Source organism: Amblyomma americanum, chromosome 9 (assembly GCF_052857255.1).
Source record: "Amblyomma americanum isolate KBUSLIRL-KWMA chromosome 9, ASM5285725v1, whole genome shotgun sequence".
In the NCBI taxonomy this organism is placed as follows: Eukaryota; Metazoa; Arthropoda; class Arachnida; order Ixodida; family Ixodidae; genus Amblyomma; species Amblyomma americanum.
In genome coordinates this window covers 27,343,130-27,366,049 of record NC_135505.1, presented here as the reverse complement: position 1 = coordinate 27,366,049, position 22,920 = coordinate 27,343,130, and the positions used below count along the sequence as shown (strand labels likewise).

The 22,920-nt window shown below is 48.7% G+C and overlaps 1 protein-coding gene and 1 pseudogene across 1 annotated transcript; both read left to right on the top strand.

The window, feature by feature from the left end:
* Window positions 1–5,620: 5,620 nt before the first annotated feature.
* On the top strand, window positions 5,621–8,354 carry LOC144103256 (uncharacterized; annotated as a pseudogene).
* A 6,087-nt stretch (window positions 8,355–14,441) lies between these two features.
* On the top strand, window positions 14,442–17,207 carry LOC144105504 (PI-stichotoxin-She2a-like). The gene is made up of 3 exons (XM_077638628.1): window positions 14,442–14,560; window positions 15,322–15,540; window positions 17,092–17,207. Exons 1-3 carry the CDS (start codon window positions 14,515–14,517, stop codon window positions 17,094–17,096), a joined length of 270 nt encoding a protein of 89 aa, XP_077494754.1. The 5' UTR covers window positions 14,442–14,514; the 3' UTR covers window positions 17,097–17,207.
* The last annotated feature ends 5,713 nt before the right edge of the window (window positions 17,208–22,920 follow it).

Below are 22,920 nucleotides of genomic sequence, written 5' to 3'. Positions count from 1 at the left end.
AACGTCCTTCTATGCGGTACAGGGAGCAAAATACAAACGTAAGAACTAAACCCGAGGAGGCACTGATGGAGTGCCGTGAGGGGCAGCAATCATAGGGGGCGACTCGCTACGTGCGAAGCAGCGTGGTGCTGTCTGCGAGACAGGAGATGAAGGCAGCTTATTCATGACCCATGTGACTCTGCCGTGTCTCCTCGGAATGCCTGAATAAAACAATATGGTATGAACTCGGCAGCGGCCCAGTTGAACCAATAGCGTTATTCAGCATTTTCTTGACGCTGCACGCCTCCTACGCTCTTATCCAGCGCGGCCGCCGTAGCACAACTCTCGTCCAAGACGGTACTCCCGGAAGTTGAAGGTTCGCCCTCAACAGGTTGCCGCCGGCGCCACTCTCGCTGCTGCCAGGTCTTTATATCCTCTCCGTTTCGGTCTGGCTACTCCGCTAATCGGCTTCTCGCTCGGCGGCGAGCACAGCTGGGTCTTGTCAACTGCCAGCCTCGTGACGAGCGTGGTCAACTTCAACAGTTGCACTGCTGCACCAACGGAGCACGATGCTTTTTCGTTGCGTTATTTTCTTCGGCCGCCTGCGGAGGGAATTTTGACTGAGCTCTCCTTCGCCCAACAATTCGCGTCCGAGCTGCAGTCGCTTGGGACGGAGAGGGGGGGAGGGGGGGGAGAAGCACAGAATTGTTAACGTTGCCGTCTCATGTAGCCGATGGCCGTCGCGGCACCGACAGCGAGCGATGGGCGGCATCGCTGCGTGCGCAAGCAAGTATTCACAGCTAGCAAGGTTTCTCTCTTCATCTACGTCCTTTCATTAGCTCGCCCTTGTCTTCTTTTATTGCTGACTTTATGGAGGACCATGGTAGCTGTGCAGTTGCAATGCATATCTTCCAGTATTTTGACATAAGGCTCTTCTACAACCTGATTACGCAATGCCTGTATGACTGCTGAGGTTCCCACTGAGTCGACTGTTTTCTCGTAATCAGTGAAGGCTATAACATCGAGGTTAGTTATATTCTGCGCATTTTTCTATCACTTGATTGATAGTGTGAATATGATCTATTGTGGAATATTTTTTCGAAAGCCTGCCTGATCACTTGTTTGATTAAAACCAAAGGTTGCCCTGACTGTGTTAGCGGTTACCTTAGTAAATACATTGTCGGCAATGGATAGTAAGCTGATCGGTCTGTACCTTTTCAAGCCCTTGGCTTCTCCTTCTTATGAATTAAGAGACTTTTTGCGTTCTTCCAAGCCTCTGGTACGGTTGAGGTCCTAAGGCATTGCGTATACAGGGTAGCTAGTTTTTCTAGCACGATCTCAACAGATCTGCTGTTATATGATCCTCACCAGCTGCTTTTTCCCTTTCCACTACTCCTAAAGCTTTCTTTACTTACTCTTTCGTTACTGGTGGGATGACACATTGCTGTGCTCTTCTGTCTCTCTCATTAACGTTCTGATTACATTAGCTACTGTACAGAATTCTGTAGAACTGTCCGGCTACATTAACTCTCTTATCTATATTGCTAATGACATTGCCCTCCTTGTCTCTTAACGCATACATCTGGTTTTTACCTATGCCTAGTTTTCTGTTCACCGCTTTTATGCTACCTCCTTTCTTTAAAACTACATACGCGATTTCCTCACAAACAGAACGGCATCTATAAGCATGGGGGGTAACACACTGACGGGTATTCAACTGGGCAACAAGGGCACACCGCAGGTATCGGTGTTGTCCCCGACCCTGTTTAATATCGCCATGCTTGGCCTCCCCGCACAACTGGACAAAATTCCGGGGCTGAACCATACGTTGTACGTAGATGACCTGACTCTGTGGATGTGCAGGGGCAGTGACAGCCAAATTGAACTGACGCTTCGAAGAGCTATAGATGCAACAGAAAAATACTTAGAATCAATCGGTCTCAGGTGCTCGGCCGAGAAATCGGAAGCGCTATTTCTCGCGCCCATGCGGTCGCCACAGCGTCGGCGCATAAAGCAGGACGGACCGTATAACGCGGGAATCACACTCAGGGTCAACGGTAATGTAATTCCAGCGGTGGAAAGCATTAGGGTTCTAGGATTACGAATTCAGACGAACAGCAAGAACTCGGAAACGATTGAGAGACTAGAGGCTAGCACTAGTCAAACTTGCCGACTCCTAAAACGAATCGCTAACAAACATGCGGGTATGAAAGAAGCTAACCTCCTTAGGCTAGTGCAATCTTTTATAATCAGCAGGATAGTCTACGTGGCACCTTATTTGCGGCTTTACCAGGCGGAAAAGGACAAACTGGATGTTTTAATCCGTAAAGGGATAAAAACAGCACTAGGTTTACTACCCTGTGTGCCAACAAACAAGATTTTGAGTCTAGGTGTTTCGAATACCCTCGAAGAGCTCATTGAGGCTGCAAGGACCTCGCAGTATCAGAGACTTTTACGCAGTCGTACTGGTCGCAGCATTCTGGAGAAGCTGGGGCACGAGCCTCGAGCGTGCTCGAGACGTACGGACCCGGTTCCTAGACAGGTTAGGGACAAATTAAAGATACCCCCACTCCCCAAAAACATGCATCCCATCTACCATGAGAGCCGGAGGAAGGAAAGAGCAGTAGCGTTGCAAGCCCGCTTTCAGGGCAGACAGGCATCTTGTAAAAGGATGCCGCACAATGCGCACACAGTTCGGGGCACATTTCGGTAGCCACGAGGGAAAACGGAGGCCCGGTAGCGTGCTGCAGCACCAGGCACTCGACAGTAAGGGAGGCGGAAGAGTTGGCCATTGCGCTGGCTCTAACTCAACTACAGGTTAAAAGTATCGTGAGTGACTCAAAATCAGAGATTAAAAACTTTGACGCGGGCTGCATTTCAGCTACAGCAGCACGAGTGTTGGCCGGCAGTCCACCACCGGCAGAACTGGTAGCGCTCATCTGGACACCCGCGCACCAAGGGTTGAGGGGAAACGAGAAAGCGCACGCACTGGCCCGTGGATTAGCTACTTTGCGGGATCCCAGTGGCGTCCTGTGCACAACCCCTTCCCCCTCGCGCGATGAGGAGCTCCTACAGTTCGAAGACGACCTTAAAACGTATCAGAAAATCCTAAACCATCACAAATTAGGCCGAGCGGTACTTCCAAAAGCAAGTAAGCAGCTAACCAAAATCGAAGAGGTTGCGTGGCGCAAGCTCCAAACCGGAGTATTCACTAACCCTCAGCTTTATAGCAAGTGGCAACCTGAGATTTTCAGCTCCAGGTGCAAACGTTGCGACGGCATAGCGGACATGATCCATATGGTATGGACATGACCGAGCTTTGGACAACTTGACCGAACAGATGAGTCCTGGGAGGCACTGCTTCACAACGAGGACGAAACTAAACAACGTGAAGTCATCCGTCTCGCCCTTGCCGCTGCTGAGATCCAAGAGATCCCGGTCGACGGCTGAGGGGGAGGACATGGCTGGGACCGAGCGGCGCCTCGGATACCCATCATCCTTTTGACGGGTGCTAATAAATGTTATTTCTCTCCCTCTCTCTTAGAGCATACTCGATTCTCTCCATATTAAACTTCTTTATGTCGGCTACCTTGGACTTATTAATTGACTTCGATAGCTCTGCTAGATCTATTCCGTCCGTAGGTTCACACGCCCTCATGCTTTGACGTTTCTAAATCAGATCTTTCGTCTCCTGAGATAGCGTGCCGATATCCTGTCGAACTGTCCTACCGCCTATTGTACTGCTCACTCGGTAATGATAGCTGTCAGATTATCTTTCACTGCATGAACATCAAGATCACTTTTCCTATGTTAATGCTGAATATCTGTTCTGCAAAACGCTAAGGCGCCCGTGTGCTGCGCGATGTCAGTGCACGTTAAAGATCCCCAGGTGGTCGAAATTATTCCGGAGCCCTCCACTACGGCACCTCTTCTTCCTTTCTTCTTTCACTCCCTCCTTTATCCCTTCCCTTACGGCGCGGTTCAGGTGTCCAACGATATATGAGACATACTGCGCCATTTCCTTTCCCCCAAAACCAATTAAAAAAACGATATTCTGAATTCCTGTATTTTCCCCCTTACTGATAATTCGTTAATGGACTTCCTCTTGATTAGCTTCTTCCGTTCCTTCTTAAAGTACAAGGTAATTTTCAGACCTTAGCGTTCTGTGGTCGCTACAGCGCACCTTTCCGAGGGCGTCGACATCCTGAACGATGCCAGGTTGAGCGCATAGTATCAAGTCGATTTCATTTTTATTCTTAATATTGGAGCTTTTCCCGGTTCACTTCCTGTTCTCTCGCTTGTGAAAGAAGGTATTCATAATCCATAAATTATTTCTATCTGCGAACTCTACTGATAACACTCCGCTGCTAATCCTAGAACCTATCTCATAGTTTCCTACCGCGTGGTCGCCAGCCTGCTTCTGGCCAGCTTCGCATTGAAGTCGCTCATCAGTACAGAGTACTGTGATTTTACTTGTTCATTGCCGACTCCACGTCTTCATAGAAGCTTTCAACAGTCTGGTCATGATAGCTGGATGTAGGCGCGCAGGCCTGCACCACCTTTAGCATGTACCTCCTATTGAGCCTAATTACGATAGCTGCCACCCTCAGGCAGGACGTCAGGCAAGGAGACACGATCTCGCCAATGGTATTCACCACCTGTTTGCAGGAGTTATTCCGAGGCCTGAATTGGGAACAGTTGGGAATAAGAGTTAATGGAGAATACCTAAATAGTCTGCGATTCGCTAGTGACATTGCCTTGCAGAGTAACTCAGCAGGTGAACTGCAAATCATTATCAATGAGTTAGACAGGAAGATCAGAAGGGTGGGTCTACAAATTAACATGCAGAAAACAATAGTAATGTTCAACAGTCTAGCAAGAGAACTGCAGTTCACAATTGCCAGTGAGGGGCTGGAAGTAGTAGGATAGGTAGTGACAGATGATCCGGATCATGAGAGGGAAATAACTAGAAAGATAATAATGGGACGGAGTGCATATGGCAGGTTCTCTCAGATCATGAATGGCAGTTTAGCAATATCCCTCAAGAGAAATGTGTACAGTCGCTGTATCTTACCGGTACTCACCTACGGTGCAGAAACGTGGAGGCTAACGAAAAGTGTTCACCTTAAGGACAACGCAGCGACCCATGGAAAGAAAATTGTTAGGTGTGACATAATAGGGTATGGGGCCACTTTGAAATCTTTTTTTTGGTAAAAATTTGTTTTTTTTATTTTATCAAATTACACATTAATTCCTGTATGATTAACAAAAAATTATGCTTATAACTAAAAGCGCTCCAAAGATACACCCAAATTTGTAACCCCCTGTGCATTTTGCAAAACTTAACCAACACAGTTTTGGTTTCCATATGCCAAAAAATACTTGCCTCCTTTGGCGGTCTTACCTTTTTTTGCCTCAAAATTTTGCACTTTACAATCGGAATAACTTTTTCTAATCGTGTGTGCCTATTGTTACTTTCATTTACTAACAAAAGTGCTGGCAAGAGGGACGCATGATGTTTCGATCACGTGAATCGGGTACCCAGGAGCGCTCCCGCGCAAATTGAATAACCTGCAGACTGCTTGCTCGGTGCCTCGTGTGCCTCAACGATTCCTCTTCGTTGCTTTCGCGCTTTACCCACATGGGGAAGTTTAGAGTGCAGAGGAGACGAAAGCGAAAGTTTGCCGCAAATAGACACACGACAGGTGAAGTGGGCGACAAACCCAATCTTGCCAGCGTGAGTGCTTAAGCAAGTCCCTTGAAACTTGGCGATGTGGAGGACTGCATTGACTGTAAATCGGATTCTACGCCGGAAGAAAACAGAATAATTGACATTGACATTCTGTCAAATGTTTTTTTCATCGCTGGCGTGTCCGGAGTGCTTGGCAACATCCCTGAATCTTGAGGAGCGCTCCTATGCAGGTGTGTCTTGTGTATTGGCTACTCTGTGCGTTGCATATGGCTATGAGAACCATTTCTCCCCATAAAAAAAGTCAGGGCATTCAGTGGATAACAATGTTCGACTTTTACATGCAATGCGACAGCTAGGAAATGGGCATGCGGGTGCGAAAACATTTTGCAAAGTTATGAATATGCCTCCACCTCCGTGGCATTCCGCTTACGATAAAATATCTTTGAAGGTGTCTGATGCTGCGAAGCAGGTTGCATCGAAGTCAACGATTGATGCAGCAGCTGGAGGGCAGAAGGCTGTCAAAAGTAATCAGTGCGGATTGTCAGGGGATGGCACATGGCAAAAACGTGGCCACTGTTCATTGAACGGCTGCGTTTCTTTGATATCTGTGGATACAGGAAAAATAATTGATGTGAAAACTTTGTCCAGCACATGTAAGCCATGCAAGATCAAGAGCAAACTGAGTAACACAAGCAGCGAATTCCTAGAATAGAAGGCGAACCACACTTGTCATGCGAACCACACAGGCACTGCCGGTGCTATGGAGCCAGTTGTACTTTACTGCATGTTTGAGAGGTCAGAAACGACGCGCGGTTTGAAATATGTGCACTACTACGGAGATGGAGGCTCGAAAAACTCCTCGACAGTGAAAGATATTTATGGACCAGAAAGCGTGAAAAAAGAAACTGGATGCATTGGTTATGTCCAAAAACGGGTGGGCTGCAGGCTATAAGAGCTGAAGAAGACAGTGCGGGGATTAGGTGGTTAAGGAAAATCGACTGATGGGCTCATTGATCGCCTTCAAAATTACTATGGCATTGCCATCAGAGCCAACATTGTAAACCTTGCAGGAATGAAACAGGCACCGCTAGCTAGTTTGTTGGACGGCAGTTACACGGATGACAATCCAAGTAATGGGCTGTGCCCTGTAGGAGCGAGCAGTTTGGGTGCTTTTAACCGAGCTAAAGCGGCTGGTCAGTGTAACTACAAGCACAAGGAAGGACCTTCAAATGACGTTCTGAAGAGGATAAAGGTTGCGTTTAAAGACTTGTTCAGACGAGCTCCTCAAGAAATGTTTGCACGGCAAGACACAGAATGCCAATGAATGTTCCAAGTGCATGTTCTGGCAAAGGGCAGCTAAAAATGTCTATGTCAGCCTGCCAACACTGAAGTTTCGCTTGTATTATGCCAAGTGCCATTTTAACAATGGCAACAGAGGGACGCTGGATGTCTTGAAACACATTGGTGTATGGGGGTTTAACGTCCCAAAGCGATTCAGGCTATGAGGGACGCCGTACTGGAGGGCTCCGGAAATTTCGACCACCTGGGGTTCTTTTACGTGCCCTGACATCGCACTGCACACGGGCCTCTAAGATTACGCCTCCATCGAAATTCGACCGCCGCAGCCGGGATCGAACCCGCGTTTTTCGGGTCAGCTAGCAGCCGAGCGCTATAACTAATCAGCCACCGCGGCGGCTCGAAACCTATTGGGATCGAGCCTGGACGCCACACAATGAAAGCGTGCTTGACAGGTGACACACAGCGCATCAAGTAATCCTCTCGTCAGTCTACCGATGCCGCAAGAAACGCAAGGAAAAAAACCGAGCATACGCACGAGCAAAAGGAAGTAAAGACAAAACTACGGCGGACCCGAGCTTTAAATGTCGTGGATTTTAATTCTCCTGGATAATGCTGTATGCCACATGTAGCCACATCAAATATTTTTGTTGTTTTTCTCGAAACTTACTTTTCTACCGTTTCATCTTCCGCGAACATTAGTAACTTTTTCCTAGAATAGATTTTTTTAACGAGAATTTGAACGCTTTTTCTTGGTATATCAGGCTGTGCAGCCAACTACAGAAAAAAAATTGTGCGATAATATTTCTTATTGTTGCATTTGTTTTAAAAGTATTCCTTGCTGAAATCGTTGTTTTTGGTAAAATTTTAAATAACTAACTACAATTGATGATATTGTAATTATTTTAGTTTATTGCACTGCTGATGGCTTTAATACATAATTGCAAGAGGAATTTCCCTTGTAGTGAGGTATATATGAGTAATGACAGCTGGCGTGGCATGCATTTTTGTACATTTTTCAACAATAAAAATTTAAAAAAGATTGTGTACTTGAACACTCTGATTAGAATAAAGAAGGAAATCTTTAATATAGATAACTAATTTCGACATTGTATTCGATACCAAATATTTTTTTTTTCTGAAAAGCGGGCAGATTGGGTGAGAGAACAAAGGCGGGTTATTGACATCCTAGTCGAAATCAAGAGCAAGTAATGGGCTTGGGCAGGATATGTAATGGGAAGCCAAGAAAACCGCTGGTCCTTGTGGAAATATAGGGGAAAAAGCCTTCCGCCATCGTACTCCCAGTCCGCGGATGCAGCGTTCCCGCTCGCTGATCGCGGATGGGTTCGTGCTCGAGGGAGCAAAGCGAGGGGACGACAAGGCGTGAACGTTCATATGCTATTTATTACACTTACAATTAATACACAGAGCCGGCCAGCTAGCTGCAGAACATCAACAAGGCATTCCTCGGAAATAGAAGGCAACCTAAGAAGGGCTTCTGGCTTACCGGTTGAGCAGGGGCGCGAGTTCGGAAGTATCGGCGGCGTACACTTGTATGCGCCGACAATGGCGGCCGGGGTTTTGCCGTGCGCGCCGCATTCTTGGCGCAGACCCATCCCCGAGCATTTGCTGGAGAACGAGCCGACAGCGCACATTTGTTTGCTGCGCTCGCTTCTCTGCCTGGAACGATAAGTCAAGCGGCAAGGCACGACGGATCTCCGTGCGCTGGCCGCGGAAGGTGACGAGAGCGTGCGGCGGCAACCGCTCGTGACCCTGGCCGGATCCCTCAGAGGCACTCAACGGCTCCACGGCAATCCGCGTAGCCTACGAGGTGGTGCTCCCGCCGCTGTTACCACTTCCCACATGAGGGAGACTTCCCTCCTCGCCCAACCGGTGCTATCCTGACGCCCGACGATGAAGATGGGCCGCGTAGAAACGGAGGGCGAAACAGGTTCTCCACATCCCTCCCTCCTTAAATATTTTCCTACGGCTGAACTCATCCATGGATGCCAATGACGAACTGTCCACGAGCGCTGCGTTGACGACTGCAAGCAAGTTCGTACAGGCGGGGTGCCGGGGTCATCCGATGAGTAGCAAGGTCACCGGGAACCCCTCCTTGTCCCGCGGCAGGCATCCAAAATTAGAGTGCCGGGAGGGTGTTGTTCGCGCTGACGCGCGTTTGTTGGAAGGTAGGGAGCTGGCCACCCGCTCTCGTAGCCGCTGCAAACTGCTCGCCGGAGACTCCGCAGCTGATGACTCAGGGCCGCAAGGCAGCAGGCAGGGACCCATACAATGGACAGCAGGACGGGACAGCTTCTCTCGAACTCTGCATATCGTTCCTATGATCTCCAAAAGTTCAAATCAGAGGCAATGGAGGCCGAGCAAACTGGCCTTTTGGTAAAATGAGGAGCAATGCGAGTGTAAACAATTCTATCCGGCACGCCCATACGCTCGATTCATTTGAGCGTAGCTGGCTCTCTTCGGTCGAAGCAAGTACGCGGTTCGCTTTCCGGCATGGTGGTGTTAAGCTCACTCGAACTGCATGCATTAACGTCGCTGGTTCCGCGAAATTATCAATTCGCTCCGCAGCCGAAAACAAAAAAGTTCGTTTGAACAACGTAAGCTTTGTAAGTTTAGTGAGACTTCTCGGCTCTAGCGAGGTTCATATAAAAAAAGCACCGTTTGCGCATGCTTGTGCCACGGTACGGCTATGTCCTCCCAAAAGCGGCAGGCACCTCTCGAAAGCCTTAAGGCGCGCCCACATTAGCGGGAAAACGCGCAACGCAGGACGTTTTCCGCGTGCCGCTTCCCGCACAAGCCGGTTTTTCTCCCGCGGACAGCCTGCTGTGCCGTCCCGCAGAGCGATGGGTTCGGTGCCTATTTTTCTCGTGCCGCTGACGAGAACAGCCAATGGGCGCCGACCGTGAACCGTGACGTCGGTCCCAGTTCAATGACGCCGTCGGCGGAGGCGGAGGCTGTGCGCGTCCGGCCGGCCGGCCGGCCGGGCACTCGGCGGCTGCTTTGCCAGGGCGACGGGAGGGGAGCTAGCAGACGATCAAGACGACGACGCGAGAAATGGGTGCGCTTTCCAGTCTACTCTAGTGTCACGTGACTACCCCCTTCTCTTTCTGCTCGTTCGGGTCCTCCCTTAGCGCCTCCTCTCTTCATATTCCAAGACAACCGCAGCGAGAAAACGCGCGCAGTGTGAGCGTCATTCTGAGGAGCTGCGAGGCAGCGTCGACGTTGACGCTGTGCCGCTGCGGGAAGCTTCCCGCTAGTGTGAGCGCGCCTTTAGGCCTACTCGCTCTGATACTTGCCGGAGAAAACAAAGGTCCAAGTACAATGGCTAGAACACAACGCCACGAGGAGATACCTTTCTGTCAAGGTGACCCTACTAGTTCGCTGCTATACCAGCAACTTCAGAGCGAAACGACGCCCACAGCTTTCCGCTGTGTCGGAGCGCCCCGGTGCTTTTCCTGCGATCACGGCTGCGATGCAAATCAGATGATTACGGCACCCGGCTCCCAGAGCCAAAGAGACAGAACAGTGAATATTTACAACTAAGTACAAGAAAAAATCGGGCCCCCATTCAGGCTTCCGCATTCTCCGTGTTCTCCGTGGACGGCTCGGTCTCGCTCTCCAGGTGCGGACCTCGCAGGTTCACCTTCCAAAGGTGTATCGATGAAGTGCTCATCAAAAGCGTAACATGCACAGCAATTCTCCCATGCTGCTATTACGCTCAACTCGCTGTCAAGAAAGCATCTTAGCCTTGCTAGCAACTCCGAATTCGGGCCAGGCCTTACGCTGTCCAAAGTCCAGGCGGGCATTGCACGAACCGAATTGACTGTCGTCCCTCTTTCCAAGAGCTTTCCTCACGTTGGGTTCATATTGTGGAAATATGGCGGGGACAAAGAGAGGGACGACCAAGGGTTAACACTCAAGTGCTTTTTCGTACACTTGCAATTGATTCACAGAGCGGGCCAGCTAGCTAAAAAACATCAACGAGGCACTCGTCGGAAATAGAAAGGAACATAAGAAGGGCTCCTGACTTACCGGCTGGGGCAGGGGCGCGACTGCGGAAGTATCGACGGCGAACATTTGCATGCGCTGAGAATGGCGGCCGGGTTTTCCCGTGCGCGCAGCATTCTTGGGGCAAAGCCATCCCCGGGCACTTGCTGGGGAAGGTGACGGGAGCGCGCGTTTGCTGGGCTCACTTCGCTGCCTGGAAAGATAAGTCCAGAGCAAGGCACGACGGATCTCCGTGCGCCGGCCGCGGGAGGTGACGAGAGCGTGCGGCTGCATCCGCTCGTGACGCTGGCCGGATACAGAAGAGGCACTCAACGGTTCCGCGGAAATTCGCGTAACCTACGAGGTGGCGCTCCCGTCGCTGTTACCACTTCCCACATGACGAAGATTTCCCTCCTCGCCCAACCAGTGCTATCCTGACGACCGACGATCAAGATGGGCCGCGTCGAAACGGAGGGGGAACAGGTTCTCCAGATCCATAGGGGTAACGGAGCGGATTCCAAGAGAAGGTAAGCGTAGCAGGGTATGGCAGAAGGTTCGGTGGGCGGATGAGACTAAGAAGTTTGCAGGCGTAGCCTAGACGCAGCTGGCAAGAAGAGAGTTAATTGGAGAGACATGGGAGAGGCCTTTGCCCTGCAGTGGGGGTAGTCAAGCTTATGATGATGATGATGATGATTATGACGTCTTCTTTTTCCCTTGGCAGCCTTTTTTGTATTTGATTTTTTCTCTCCTGGCCAGCATTTTTTATCTCGTCTTTCAATCTCTCTCCGAAACAGCGTCCCTCCATTTTCTCCCAAAAATTTCTCCTTTTTTCCATTGGCAATCCCTCCATTCATCATCTCATTTTTCTCTCCTGGCCGCTTTGATCCGTCACATCACATCAAACTAGATCTCCTCGTGGATAACAAATCACCATACACGTATGCAGTAATAAGGCGTGCCACTGCAGAAACATTCTGTACAAGTGTCCTCGTTCTATATTCAGTTCTGTGTGCGCAGGGATGTTTGTTTACGAACAGCGCTTCGTATTTCGCGTATGTCCGCGCAAGTGAACAGTGCAGAAATAGAGGCTCAGTGCTTGATATGGACTCCGCTGCCATGGTCCTTCAAGCGCTCCACTACACAGCGGGCAAACTTCCTTTCCCCATGCTTTGTCTGCTTTGCTAGCACCAGGACATTCTGGCAACCTCTCATCTCATCTGTTACCTATCTCGTCGTGTAGCAGGGCTGCAAAGACAATTTTACTGCATAATTGTGACAACAATGCATCAGTGTGCCTGCGAAGCACCGACGCAACAGAGCAAACAGCGCGCTTCTGCGCGCCGGTCCTCCTTAGGCTAGTTCTCGGCGCCGCCTCAGCGTGGCGTCGTCTTAGTGAAAATCACCGAAATCGAAAATAAGAAAGGTCAAAGAAACAGAAAGAGCTCTGGGGAAAACAGGGATGCTGACGAAATCAGAGCTGGAACATGCAGGATCTTTAAGCAGGAAACTGCCAACGAAAATATCTAGTATAATTGTAGGGGAAGCTCGTTGTTGTGTGAGGCCAGGACGGGAATCCGTCCGCCCGCCCGCCCGCCCGCCCGTCCGTCCATCCATCCATCCATCCATCCATCCATCCATCCATCCATCCATCCATCCATCCATCCATCCATCCATCCATCCATCCATCCATCCAACCAACCGTCCGTCCGTCCGTCCGTCGTCCGTCCGTCCGTCCGTCCGTCCGTCCGTCCGTCCGTCCGTCCGTCCGTCCGTCCGTCCGTCCGTCCATCCATCCATCCATCCATCCATCCATCCATCCATCCATCCATCCATTCATCCATTCATCCATCCATCCATCCATCCATCCATCCATCCATCCATCCATCCATCCATCCATCCATCCATCCATCCATCCATCCATCCCCAATAGGCAACCTGAGTTGGATGCTCCCATCAAAGTTCGGCTACACAGTTTCGAAAGCAAAGGGCACGCCTTTGTGTAGAGTGTAGCGTTTTTGAAATCCCGCCTCCCGCGGTGTACGCTAAGTTCTGAGCGATTGTAGTTTTGCTAGTTTTGCAAAGAGCGGGAGCTTTGAAAAGAATCATCCCACTGGAAGGACACCTCTGTAGACAAAAGACCCAGGCCAGGGAGAGGGAAGAGTGTGAATAGGATGGGGCACGTAACTGCAAAAGCGCATTTGCCACGATGAGAGTCGCGTGCCTCGTTCAAAACTCACGTGGTAATGGGGCGTCCACCATTAGAGTCTAGCCTCACTTCACAGCTGACCAGATGCTTAATGTGCGTGGATTTGTATGTCCTATGTGCCTTGCCCAAGGCATCCACAGGTAAAAACGCATCTGCCAATCTAGCCGCCGCAGTGGCTCAGTAGTTATGCGCTCGGCTGCTGACCCGAAGTACGGGGGCTGGATAAAGGCCGCGGAAGCCGCATCTAGATGGAGACAAAATGCTAAGAGGTCCCTGTACTGTGCGATGTCAGTGCAGGTTAAAGAACCCCAGGAGGTCAAAATCTCCTGAGGCCTTCACTACGGCGGCGCTCGTGGCCTGAGTCGCTTTGGGACGGTAAACCATCATAAACCATAAACCATATGCCACCTATAGAAGCGTGCATCCATCCACCTATCAGAAGCCCATGCAGGTATAGAAAAAAAGCAACGGCGAAATAAAATTCAAACACACGATTGTAACAAGAATAATCCAGAAGCAAAATGCACAACCAATACAGCAACGGCAGATCTGGCGCTCCACATTGTATGATCGCCTGTGCATTTTTTTACAGTTCTCCGGTTTTGCGAACGTGAATAGCCGCACTTGATGGCAAACTTCTTGTATAACGTGGCAGCAAGGTAGGAGGCTTTGGTGGCACATGAAGATCAGCTAGCCTTACCTTTATTCCAGAAGAAACGCTCGTATGAAAGCAAACACTCGATCACTCCAACGGGCATCTCTGGAGAATTTGCGCTCATTATTTTGATGGCAAAAAAATTTCTTTTAAAAAAAGATTTCGATGCGTTCTAATTTGGAATGCACACAAGAAATCGTTGTCGCCAGCATATGCCACTAAGTTCATCTCGCTCACGGTTTCTTTTTACTTTGTTCAAACGATGTTCCCTCTCAGTTTCTCTGTGGTTCACTGCACAACTTTGGCCCTTTGAAGAATCAAGGCAAAAAATAATGGTCTTCTCGGGAACCTTGTCCACCTGCCTACCGCTAAGCTAATTGGCTGCGCACCTGTCCTACGCGTACCTTTACTGCGCTTCGTGTACCTTGCACGCTACCTCATTCTCACCAGATTGTGCCTTGTGCAAATCTTCAATCGGCTCTCAGGGCGACTGACCTCCCCAAGCGGTTATCTGCCGCCACTGCGCTAATCGTTAACTTCCGGCTGCAGCTGGCTCGACTCTCAGGATGTCCCATGCGTCTCAAAGAGTATATAACGGCACGCCGGCCGACTTAGAAGCGCATACTGCGGAGGCAATTTAGCGTCTTCGGTCTTGTGTTTTCTCTGAGCAGTATAAGGATGAACAAGACTGCGCAGCTTTGCTTTCTGTCCAGCGTTGTTTTCGGTAAGCGATGTTGCTCCTTACCGGCTTAGTGCCTAAAGAAACCATTTCTTTTTATTTGAGCCTGCAAGTACCTTGCTTTTCACGTACGATACACAGCATACAAATGTTAATAGTTCTTATTTCTTCTATTAAATGAATAGAGAAGCCAAATTCAGAAAATACCAGTGGAATTTTCAGCTCCAGCAGATGCGAAAGTCTCGGTGTTAAGACGCTCAATGCAATGGTTAGCCGTCCCTGCGAAAAAAAAAAACTAAAATTCCAGTAAGCTTTATGCGCTGCGTCAAATTTATAAATGCGCCATTTTTTTTTTCGTGCATTCAGAAATTACCTTAATTTGCTCACTGCGTTTTTATGTTGCCGTAGAAAATTCTTCACGTGCGGGCCCCAAGCCAGAGGCAATACCAGAAGCTGGACAATTTTGCTTTCAGTAGAAGTCCAGGTGTAAAAATTGCTCACTGCAATAGTTAGCCGTGCCTGCGAAACAACCTCAATTTTTAGTGAGCTTCAAGTACTACGTTGAATTTAAATTACTGCACGCGTCAGAGTATAGGCGCTATTTTTTGTTCTCTACAAGCGTTCAGAATTTAGCGAATTTGTTCACTGAGTGTTCATGTTACCTTAAATAACTCTTGTTCGCGTGCGGGCCCCAAGCCCCAGGCAGTACCACAATGAGGACAATTTTCCTTTCAGTAGAATATACGGCAGCCCTTGAGCGAGTACGCGAAAACATTAATGTCGCCTTTTTGCTTTACATACCCCAGCAATGGCGGCAGCGCAGGTGGACGTCAAGGATTGGTACCACGGCGTAGACTTTGACGTGGGCTGCAGGCCTGCTCCGGTGGCCGGTCTGTGCAAGGCGTACTTTCAGCGCTGGCACTTCGACATGGCCGCTGGTGCCTGCAAGCCGTTCGTCTACGGGGGGTGCGGTGGCAACGCCAACCGGTACGACACCCAGAGGGAGTGCGAGATCGCCTGCCTGCGTGAGCTGTTCAACGCATGGTTCCATGCCCAGCGCATGTTGGTGAAGCGCATAGCGCCACAGGGTCATGCACTATCCAGAATGCAATTTCTTTTTTTAGGATTTGTTTTGGTAGTCTGACACACTGAACAGAAGCGGCTTCAGTCGAGCGATGCGGGGTAGCCAACTCGATTACTGCTGAAGAGCCTCCCATTTATTGTGTCATACAAGCGACCTTAGTGCCCATTTAGTTAGCATTGTTTTGCAGTTATTGTTGTCTGCCTTTGCGGAACTTATGCCGCCACTGCTATACAGTAATAGGTTTTTATGTATATAATTGTGGAAGGCCGGTATTCGGATTCCGGTACAGGAGAGGTATGACATTGCGACTGCGAGTTTCTTGAAAACATCTTTCCTCGAGAGCGCTGCACTAGAACTTCAGCGCGAAAGCACTTTTGTTACAAGGAACGCTAATATAGCTAAACCTGCACGTATTCTTCCACGAATTTGGTCCACAGACATAACGTTAAACAATACCTTATTTTCCGCCAAGAACTTTTGCACTTCGTTCTAAATGTTCCACTACTTAGGTAAGACACAACACAATGCAGCTATCTGTCAACAGGGATACCAAATCCGTCCACGTGGCGCTCCGGGAGCTAGCAATCAGCTCCCTCTATGGTTGGAGTTTCATGAAGTGGTCGCTTACTTTCGCAATGCGGCACCCACATAAAAATAAATGTCTCATTTCGCATTTCGGACATCTGTGCTCATTGTAGCGTTTTCGGCGCGGGTTCAAGAAAATGAGTAAATGCGCACTGCAACGCGTGTCTTCGGCTGACGGCAGCGCCGCGGAACGTTGACCGCTCCATGGTTCCGAAACTATGCTCTCCGGTGCTTTTGCGGCGCCGCGCAATGACGGGTGCCGTGTCCGTTGAGTGCTTCTGATGCGACAGCATTATAACTGTCGAGACACCAAAACCCGCCGGGTATCAGTTAATTTCCCGATTGGTCAAGACAGTGATGACGTGACAGGTGTCGCGTTATTTCCTAGGACAAATGACAGCGATCCACCAAATTTGAAAATTCATCACCACTGGAAGAGCTGGGAGGCTGCGAATGTAACGACAATACTACCGCAGAGAGCAAGCGTAGCAGCTAGGGGCCGTCCGTCCGAGCACCAGGTGGGCTGATGACGTAATAAATAAATAACGCAATTTATGGCCGCGATCACGATTCTCACCCGCAGTGGCGCGAACAGATCCGCTTCGCTGTTCACTGGATTAGACAACTATGCCGTCGCCGCAGCTGTTTTTCTTCACTGCATAGGAAAGCTGTGTAAACCTTAAGGAAAAACCCGAACGTATATCATCCGAATATCCCTGGTGTTTAAGTGTTGGTCTCTCGCGCTGTTGTTTAGATGCCGTCTTCATCAACCTACATCAACAAATTATATAAGCGTGAGTTTCAGGCCCGGACCGCACAAAGCAAATTCAAGCGCCGAAGGCGTTCTTGAGCTAGAAAATAGACGACTTTGTGTACTATTATAATGTTGTTTTGGGCTTATATGCAGGCTGATCGACTTCTGGAGGTTTATGAAAGCCACGGAGAACCTCACAAAAAATGTTCTGCAAGAACCACCGCAGCCTTCATTTCTGAATAAAGTAAATTCGCACAGTGATTCTGGAATTTTATGTGTTGGCCTGTTTTTTTTTGTTTCCTACATGCTGATCTAATGCGCCCCCCCCTCTCTCTTAGGAACAAATTAGGCTAGGTGTGCAGAAAAGTTATTAGATTAAAATGATATGCCCGCTCCTGCAGTCATGCCTCTGTAATGAATTATGCAATCACGCGTTGTGACATAGGTGTGCCACAATAGAGCATGCGCCAGTTTTGTGCCTGTTTTTGTTATCACCAGGTGAGCTGACAAGTGGCCCAGCCATGGCCATGTATTTAAGCAGGGGTATTCTTCAAATACAGCGCTGTTGATTCCGTGCAGTGTGACTCACGCGTGTCTACAACAGTGGCGACGAGGCATGGTCTGGCCAGTGCAAGGGTCGGTTGACCGGCAGCATGGTTTTCGAGAGTTCGACCTCAGTGAAAATTCGTCGTGGGTTGAACATGTCTAGCGCATTGAGTTATCGTGCGCAGCTAACAAGCTCACCACGGATGAGGATAAGCGAGCTGTGCTGCTGAGCTGCTGTGGGCTAGAGACGTGCTCGTCAAGCCTTCGTGACCGCACAACGCGGGCTGCCAAGTCATCGTCGACGCAGTGAAGAAGCACTTCAACTCGAAGCCGTGTGAACTGTACGCGAGGTACAGGAGCGATGTAGCGCTCCGCTGTTAGCATTTCTTTCCATCATGTTTTTACTTCGGTGGTAGCTAAAAGACGCTGGATTCATCCGTGATGCCTTCCAGGCTGACTCTAACTTCTTTTCCTTGCCACTCTGGTAAATGCGCGGTAAAAAAAAACAAATTCTAGCAGTGCAGCACGTGGCGCCGCTTTATTCGCATTTTTTTGCATCGCGATAGTATGGGTTTTCGAAGCGGGACCAACAAGACCGGTAGGGCATGACTGACTGTGTCACTGCTTTGCGCAAGTTATCCGAGAACTGCGGATTTGGAGACACAAAATTTCTTTTAGAGGAAATGTTGCGTCACCGGTGGGTTTTTTGAAATTCTGACAATGCGATTCAACAACGATTGTTAGCGGAAAAGAACCTGACGTTCGAGACTGCATACGAGTACGCATTAACGGCGAAAACGGCTGCCAAGCAACAAAAAATACTGAAAAGCAATGCACAGGAGCCCGAGTACCAGCAGGAGCGGACAATAGGAAGGGTGGCCAGCACAAAGCAACCAGAAAGGCATCGGCGTTGTTTTCGCTGTTTGGGAGCCCATGCAGGATGGCGTTGCAGACAGGAAGATTCTGTGTGTTTCAGCTGCGGCGGAAAGGGACACTCAGCAAAAGCATGCCGCAAGAAACAGGCAAAAGTGGAATTGCAGCTGGACGAGATGAAAGATTCAGTGAAGAACGAGTACGAACAATTGTTCAATAACGGCCAAGTAAAAATTGGGACGCCAAAATACGTCATCGCTTGCAGAAAGAAGACCAGCGCAAAAGATTTAGGCACAGAACAGGAACACCGGGCGACGCTGGACTATCAACTGTATTTATTTCAGCAACGATTACATTTATACCCTTCAGTATTAAACCACGCTTGCGCACACATGACAGGTTTACAAGAAAAGTTAGATTGCAGCATCACAGACAACCACCACGACCGCAATCATGGTGCGGCACGTTGCGTTAAGGACTTCGAAAATCTAATTTCTTTAGCTAATAGACTAACCGTCGTGTCACTTACACATTGATATGCTTGTTTAACGATATGGTATGCCTCTATAATTTCACGTTGACTCTTAGTTTTACCGCGTCCAAAAATTGAAGCCATCCTGAAGAGCAGGGTGCATCTGTGCTTCCTGCAATGTTTAGACAAATTCGCCCCGTCATCTGTGGACAAGCGACTTTTGCACTGGTTTTCTTTTGTGCAATCATGTACCGACTCGGCCACCTTACCACACTACAGAATTACGTCATCGCTGTAGAGATTGGAAAGGAAATCGTGTTACGGAAGTAGATTCTGGAGCTGACAGATTATCAATGTGAACAAATTTCAAAGGCTTCAAGTGGCGAAACGGATCGAGCTGGACGATTGCAACACGAAAATTGTGACCTGGACAAGAGAAGGTCTCGACGTTCTTGGAAAAGCGTCCGTGCCCGTAAAGTTCAAAGGCAGAGAATTTCACTTGCCGGTACTGGTAGTTAAAAACGAGAGAAACACTCTGCTGGGCCGGGAAATCAGCCTTGCGGGTCTTCATAGTGTCCACGTCAGACCAGAATAAATTTTGGAAAGGTTTCCAGATTTTTTCAGTGAGACGTTTCTAGGCGCTGCCGTATACCCAGCATCCACATCGAACTCAAGGAGGGTGCTCAAGCCAGGCTCCTGAAATGTCGAGCATTCCGTTTGCCACGAGCGAGGAAGTCGTGTCGAAGATAAATCGCTGGTTGGAACGGGCAATTCGGCAACCCACTCAATATTCCGACTGGGCAATGCCAATCGTCGTGGTGCAGAAAAAAAACGGCTCCCTCAGAACACGAGGGTATTATCGAAACGCTGTTAACCAGTCCGTCAAAATAACGTATACCATCTTCCGCCAAGCAAGGAACATTTTGCTAGGTTAGAAAGGGGGTGTGTTTTCTTCCAAGCTGGATCTGACGCAGGCCTATCAGCAACTGTTGGTCGATGAACAAATGGCAGATTTGCTCACGATTAACAGCGCGCAGTGGCTATACAAGGTTTGTCGCTTGCCGTTCGGTGGGTCCGACTGGCCCGCGGAGTTTATGAAAGAACCATGGACACGGTGTCAACCGGGATGCTTCAAGTAGCTACACACCTAGACGACATCCTGCTTGCCAGCGAGTCTATTGAGGAGCATGAGCGGATGTTGGTTGAAGTCCTCAGCCACTTCTCCAAATCGGGGCTCAGGGTTCAAGCAGGCAAGTGTGAGATTTTCAAGGAGAGCCTTGTGTTTCTAGTGCATCGGATTGACACAAAGGGCATCTACCCCTCGAAGATCAAGGTCGAGGCCATCCACCAAGCGCCTGCACCCAAAAACAAAAAGGAACTACAAGCCTGTTTGGGTGTGATAAATTTCTATAATCGGTTCTTGAAGGGCAGAACAGAGCTACCTGAAAAGCTATATTGTTTGCTACATACCAACGTAGCATGGAACTGGGCTGCAGAGCACATGAAAGCGTTTGAGAGCCTGAGGAAGTTGCTAAAGTCTAACATCTAACTCGTTGCTGATGCATTTTAAGACAGATGCCCCGTCAATGTTTTCATGCGACGCTTCACCTGTGGGTGTGGGAGCAGTTTTGACTCACCGTCACAGCAAAGGAAACGATCAGCCTGTGGCGTACGCGTCCACAACGCGATCTAAGATGGAGCGGAATTATGCTCAGATTGGCCGCGAGGCCCTTGCCATAGTTTTTGGGGTTCGACATTTTCGCCAATACCTCTGTGGGCGGAATTTTCCTATCCTCGCGGATCACAAAGCCCTGCTAGGAAGTTTCCAGCGGCAAAACCAAATTCCGGAGGTTATTTCTCCCCGTAGGAGAGTAAAGGATGGATGGTTGGATGGATGGATGGACAGACGGACGGACGGGTGGGTGTCGGCGAATAAATGGGTGGGCGGGTGGGTCTCCTTCGTCTCATTCGACTCCACAGCAATTAACCAGAGCTTTCAAACCTTCTTTGCTGCGCTAAAACAAACATCTCCTTCGACTACACAACAATTAACGAGAGTTTGGAAATCTTGCTGGCTAGCAACTACAATATCGTCCGTGTACATTAAACCGGGAAGCAGCTGCTCTACGACAATTCCGCCTATATCGTGTAGGACAGATTGTAACCTACATTACTATCTTGTAGCTTACTTTCCATACATATCATATAAAGCATGAACAGCGGAAGTTATAGAGGACAATTTTGCCTCAATCATTTGCGTACCTCGACAGTTGTACTTGTTACCCTTCCCTTGTACTTTCTACTTTACTGGTATATTTTCAGCAGGAAATAAATTATCTCATGATCGATACCTTCATCTTTTACACAGATGAAGGAGTTCCCCGTTCGCGTTGTATGCACTGCGTATGTCCAGGAAGGCTAAATGCAGAGGTCTGTTTTCCGCCCTAGCTATTTATATGCGTTGGGTAAGCATGAACACATCTAAACGCCTACCCCTTCTGAATCAATTCTGGAGTTCTCCGAGTATCTCATTATTTCTACTGATGACTCAGTTTTTAATTTTACTGCCTGCATTGCCATCCTGTTAGAACAGACATTATCACAATCGGTCTGAAGGGTTTTTGTGCATCCTAACTCCTTGCCCTTTATAAATCAAGTTCATTTTACCATGTCCCCAGCTGTGTGGAGTTTGCTTATTTATTATGACTGTCGTCAATGCTTTTAACAACGTTTCCTAGCTACTTGGACCAAGTTCATTAATCAGCTTGGTTAGAATTTTGTCTATGCCACCTAACGCGCTCTTAAGAATGTTAACTTCCGCCTGTTTCCAGTAAGGACTGGTCAGATCTAAGCTGCTTCCTATTATGCTGTCCTCTGTCGCTCCCTCATTTGAGGACAACACCCTATCGTCACTCCTAAGCTATAACTGATGTAATGTAGTTCATAGCATCATCTCCCATTAAACATTTTTCCTTTAGCATCTTGGATCTGCTAGCTTTCTCTGATTCTTTCTACCAAGCCAGCTTACATGGTTCCAAAATTTCCTTGCCCCCCCCCCTCCTAATTGCAACGTGAACTTTAGCCGGCCAGCGATCAGTAGACTTCTTTATTTTAACCTGGACGAGGACCTGTACTTGTTTCATTTGTCGGCAAGATTCCAATTCTTGGCCTATTTCCTCTTCAGATAATTGCGGCCTCCTTGCTTCTTTGTGTTACCTTGAAGCCACCGATCGTTGTTCGATGACCTCATTGCTGTTGTTGTTCCCTCAAAAGCGATAGTACACGCCGGTTTTGGGTTATTGGCCAGGGTTTGGTGCAGATCCAAACAGGAGAAAACTCATCCAGGTTTTTTCTCAAGTGCCTCATCTCATGCGGTTTATCTCAAGTAATCTACGAAAAAAATCTTGAATTTTCAGAGATGGTGAGGAAATCGGAAGGAAAATCGAGGAAAAAAATCGGTAAGGGTTGAATAAATCAGTTTTAAAGCAATAATAGGCAATAAAATAATTTTGAGAGACAAGTAAAGGCAACAAGAAGTTCATAATTTGTTTATTCCACCAGCTTCGTGGCTTCCTCTTTCCTCTACAGTGGTTTACCCCTTTGGTTCATTTAGTACTAAACAGTAGTTCTGGTTATAACCCCACTTTCCCATGGGTAAATTTTTGTTTCTTCCTCTATGCCGGTTGCTATCAGCGCCATTTCTTGGTCACTTAATTCTGCCACTTAGGGCTCCCAACTGAAGACCAATACACTAATGACCGCTTCCCAGACTGTACAACCCCGCCTCGTCTATTTCCATCATATCATCGTAATCATAATTGTATCAGCATACCTACACCTTTTCCCTTCTCCGTTGCTCTCCTGCACCTTTCCAAGACGTAGCCGTCAATAAAGGGTGAATATTCTCCATCCCTGAGCTGTGTCTCGCATAGCGCGTACACACCTACTTCGTCCTTCGCCTGCCCGCCCGCCCGCCCGCCCGCTTGCCCGCCTGCCCGCCTGCCTGCCTGCCTGCCTGCCTGCCTGCCTTGCCTTGCCTTGCCTTGCCTTGCCTTGCCTTGCCTTGTGCCTATATGGTGACTCTAGACTTG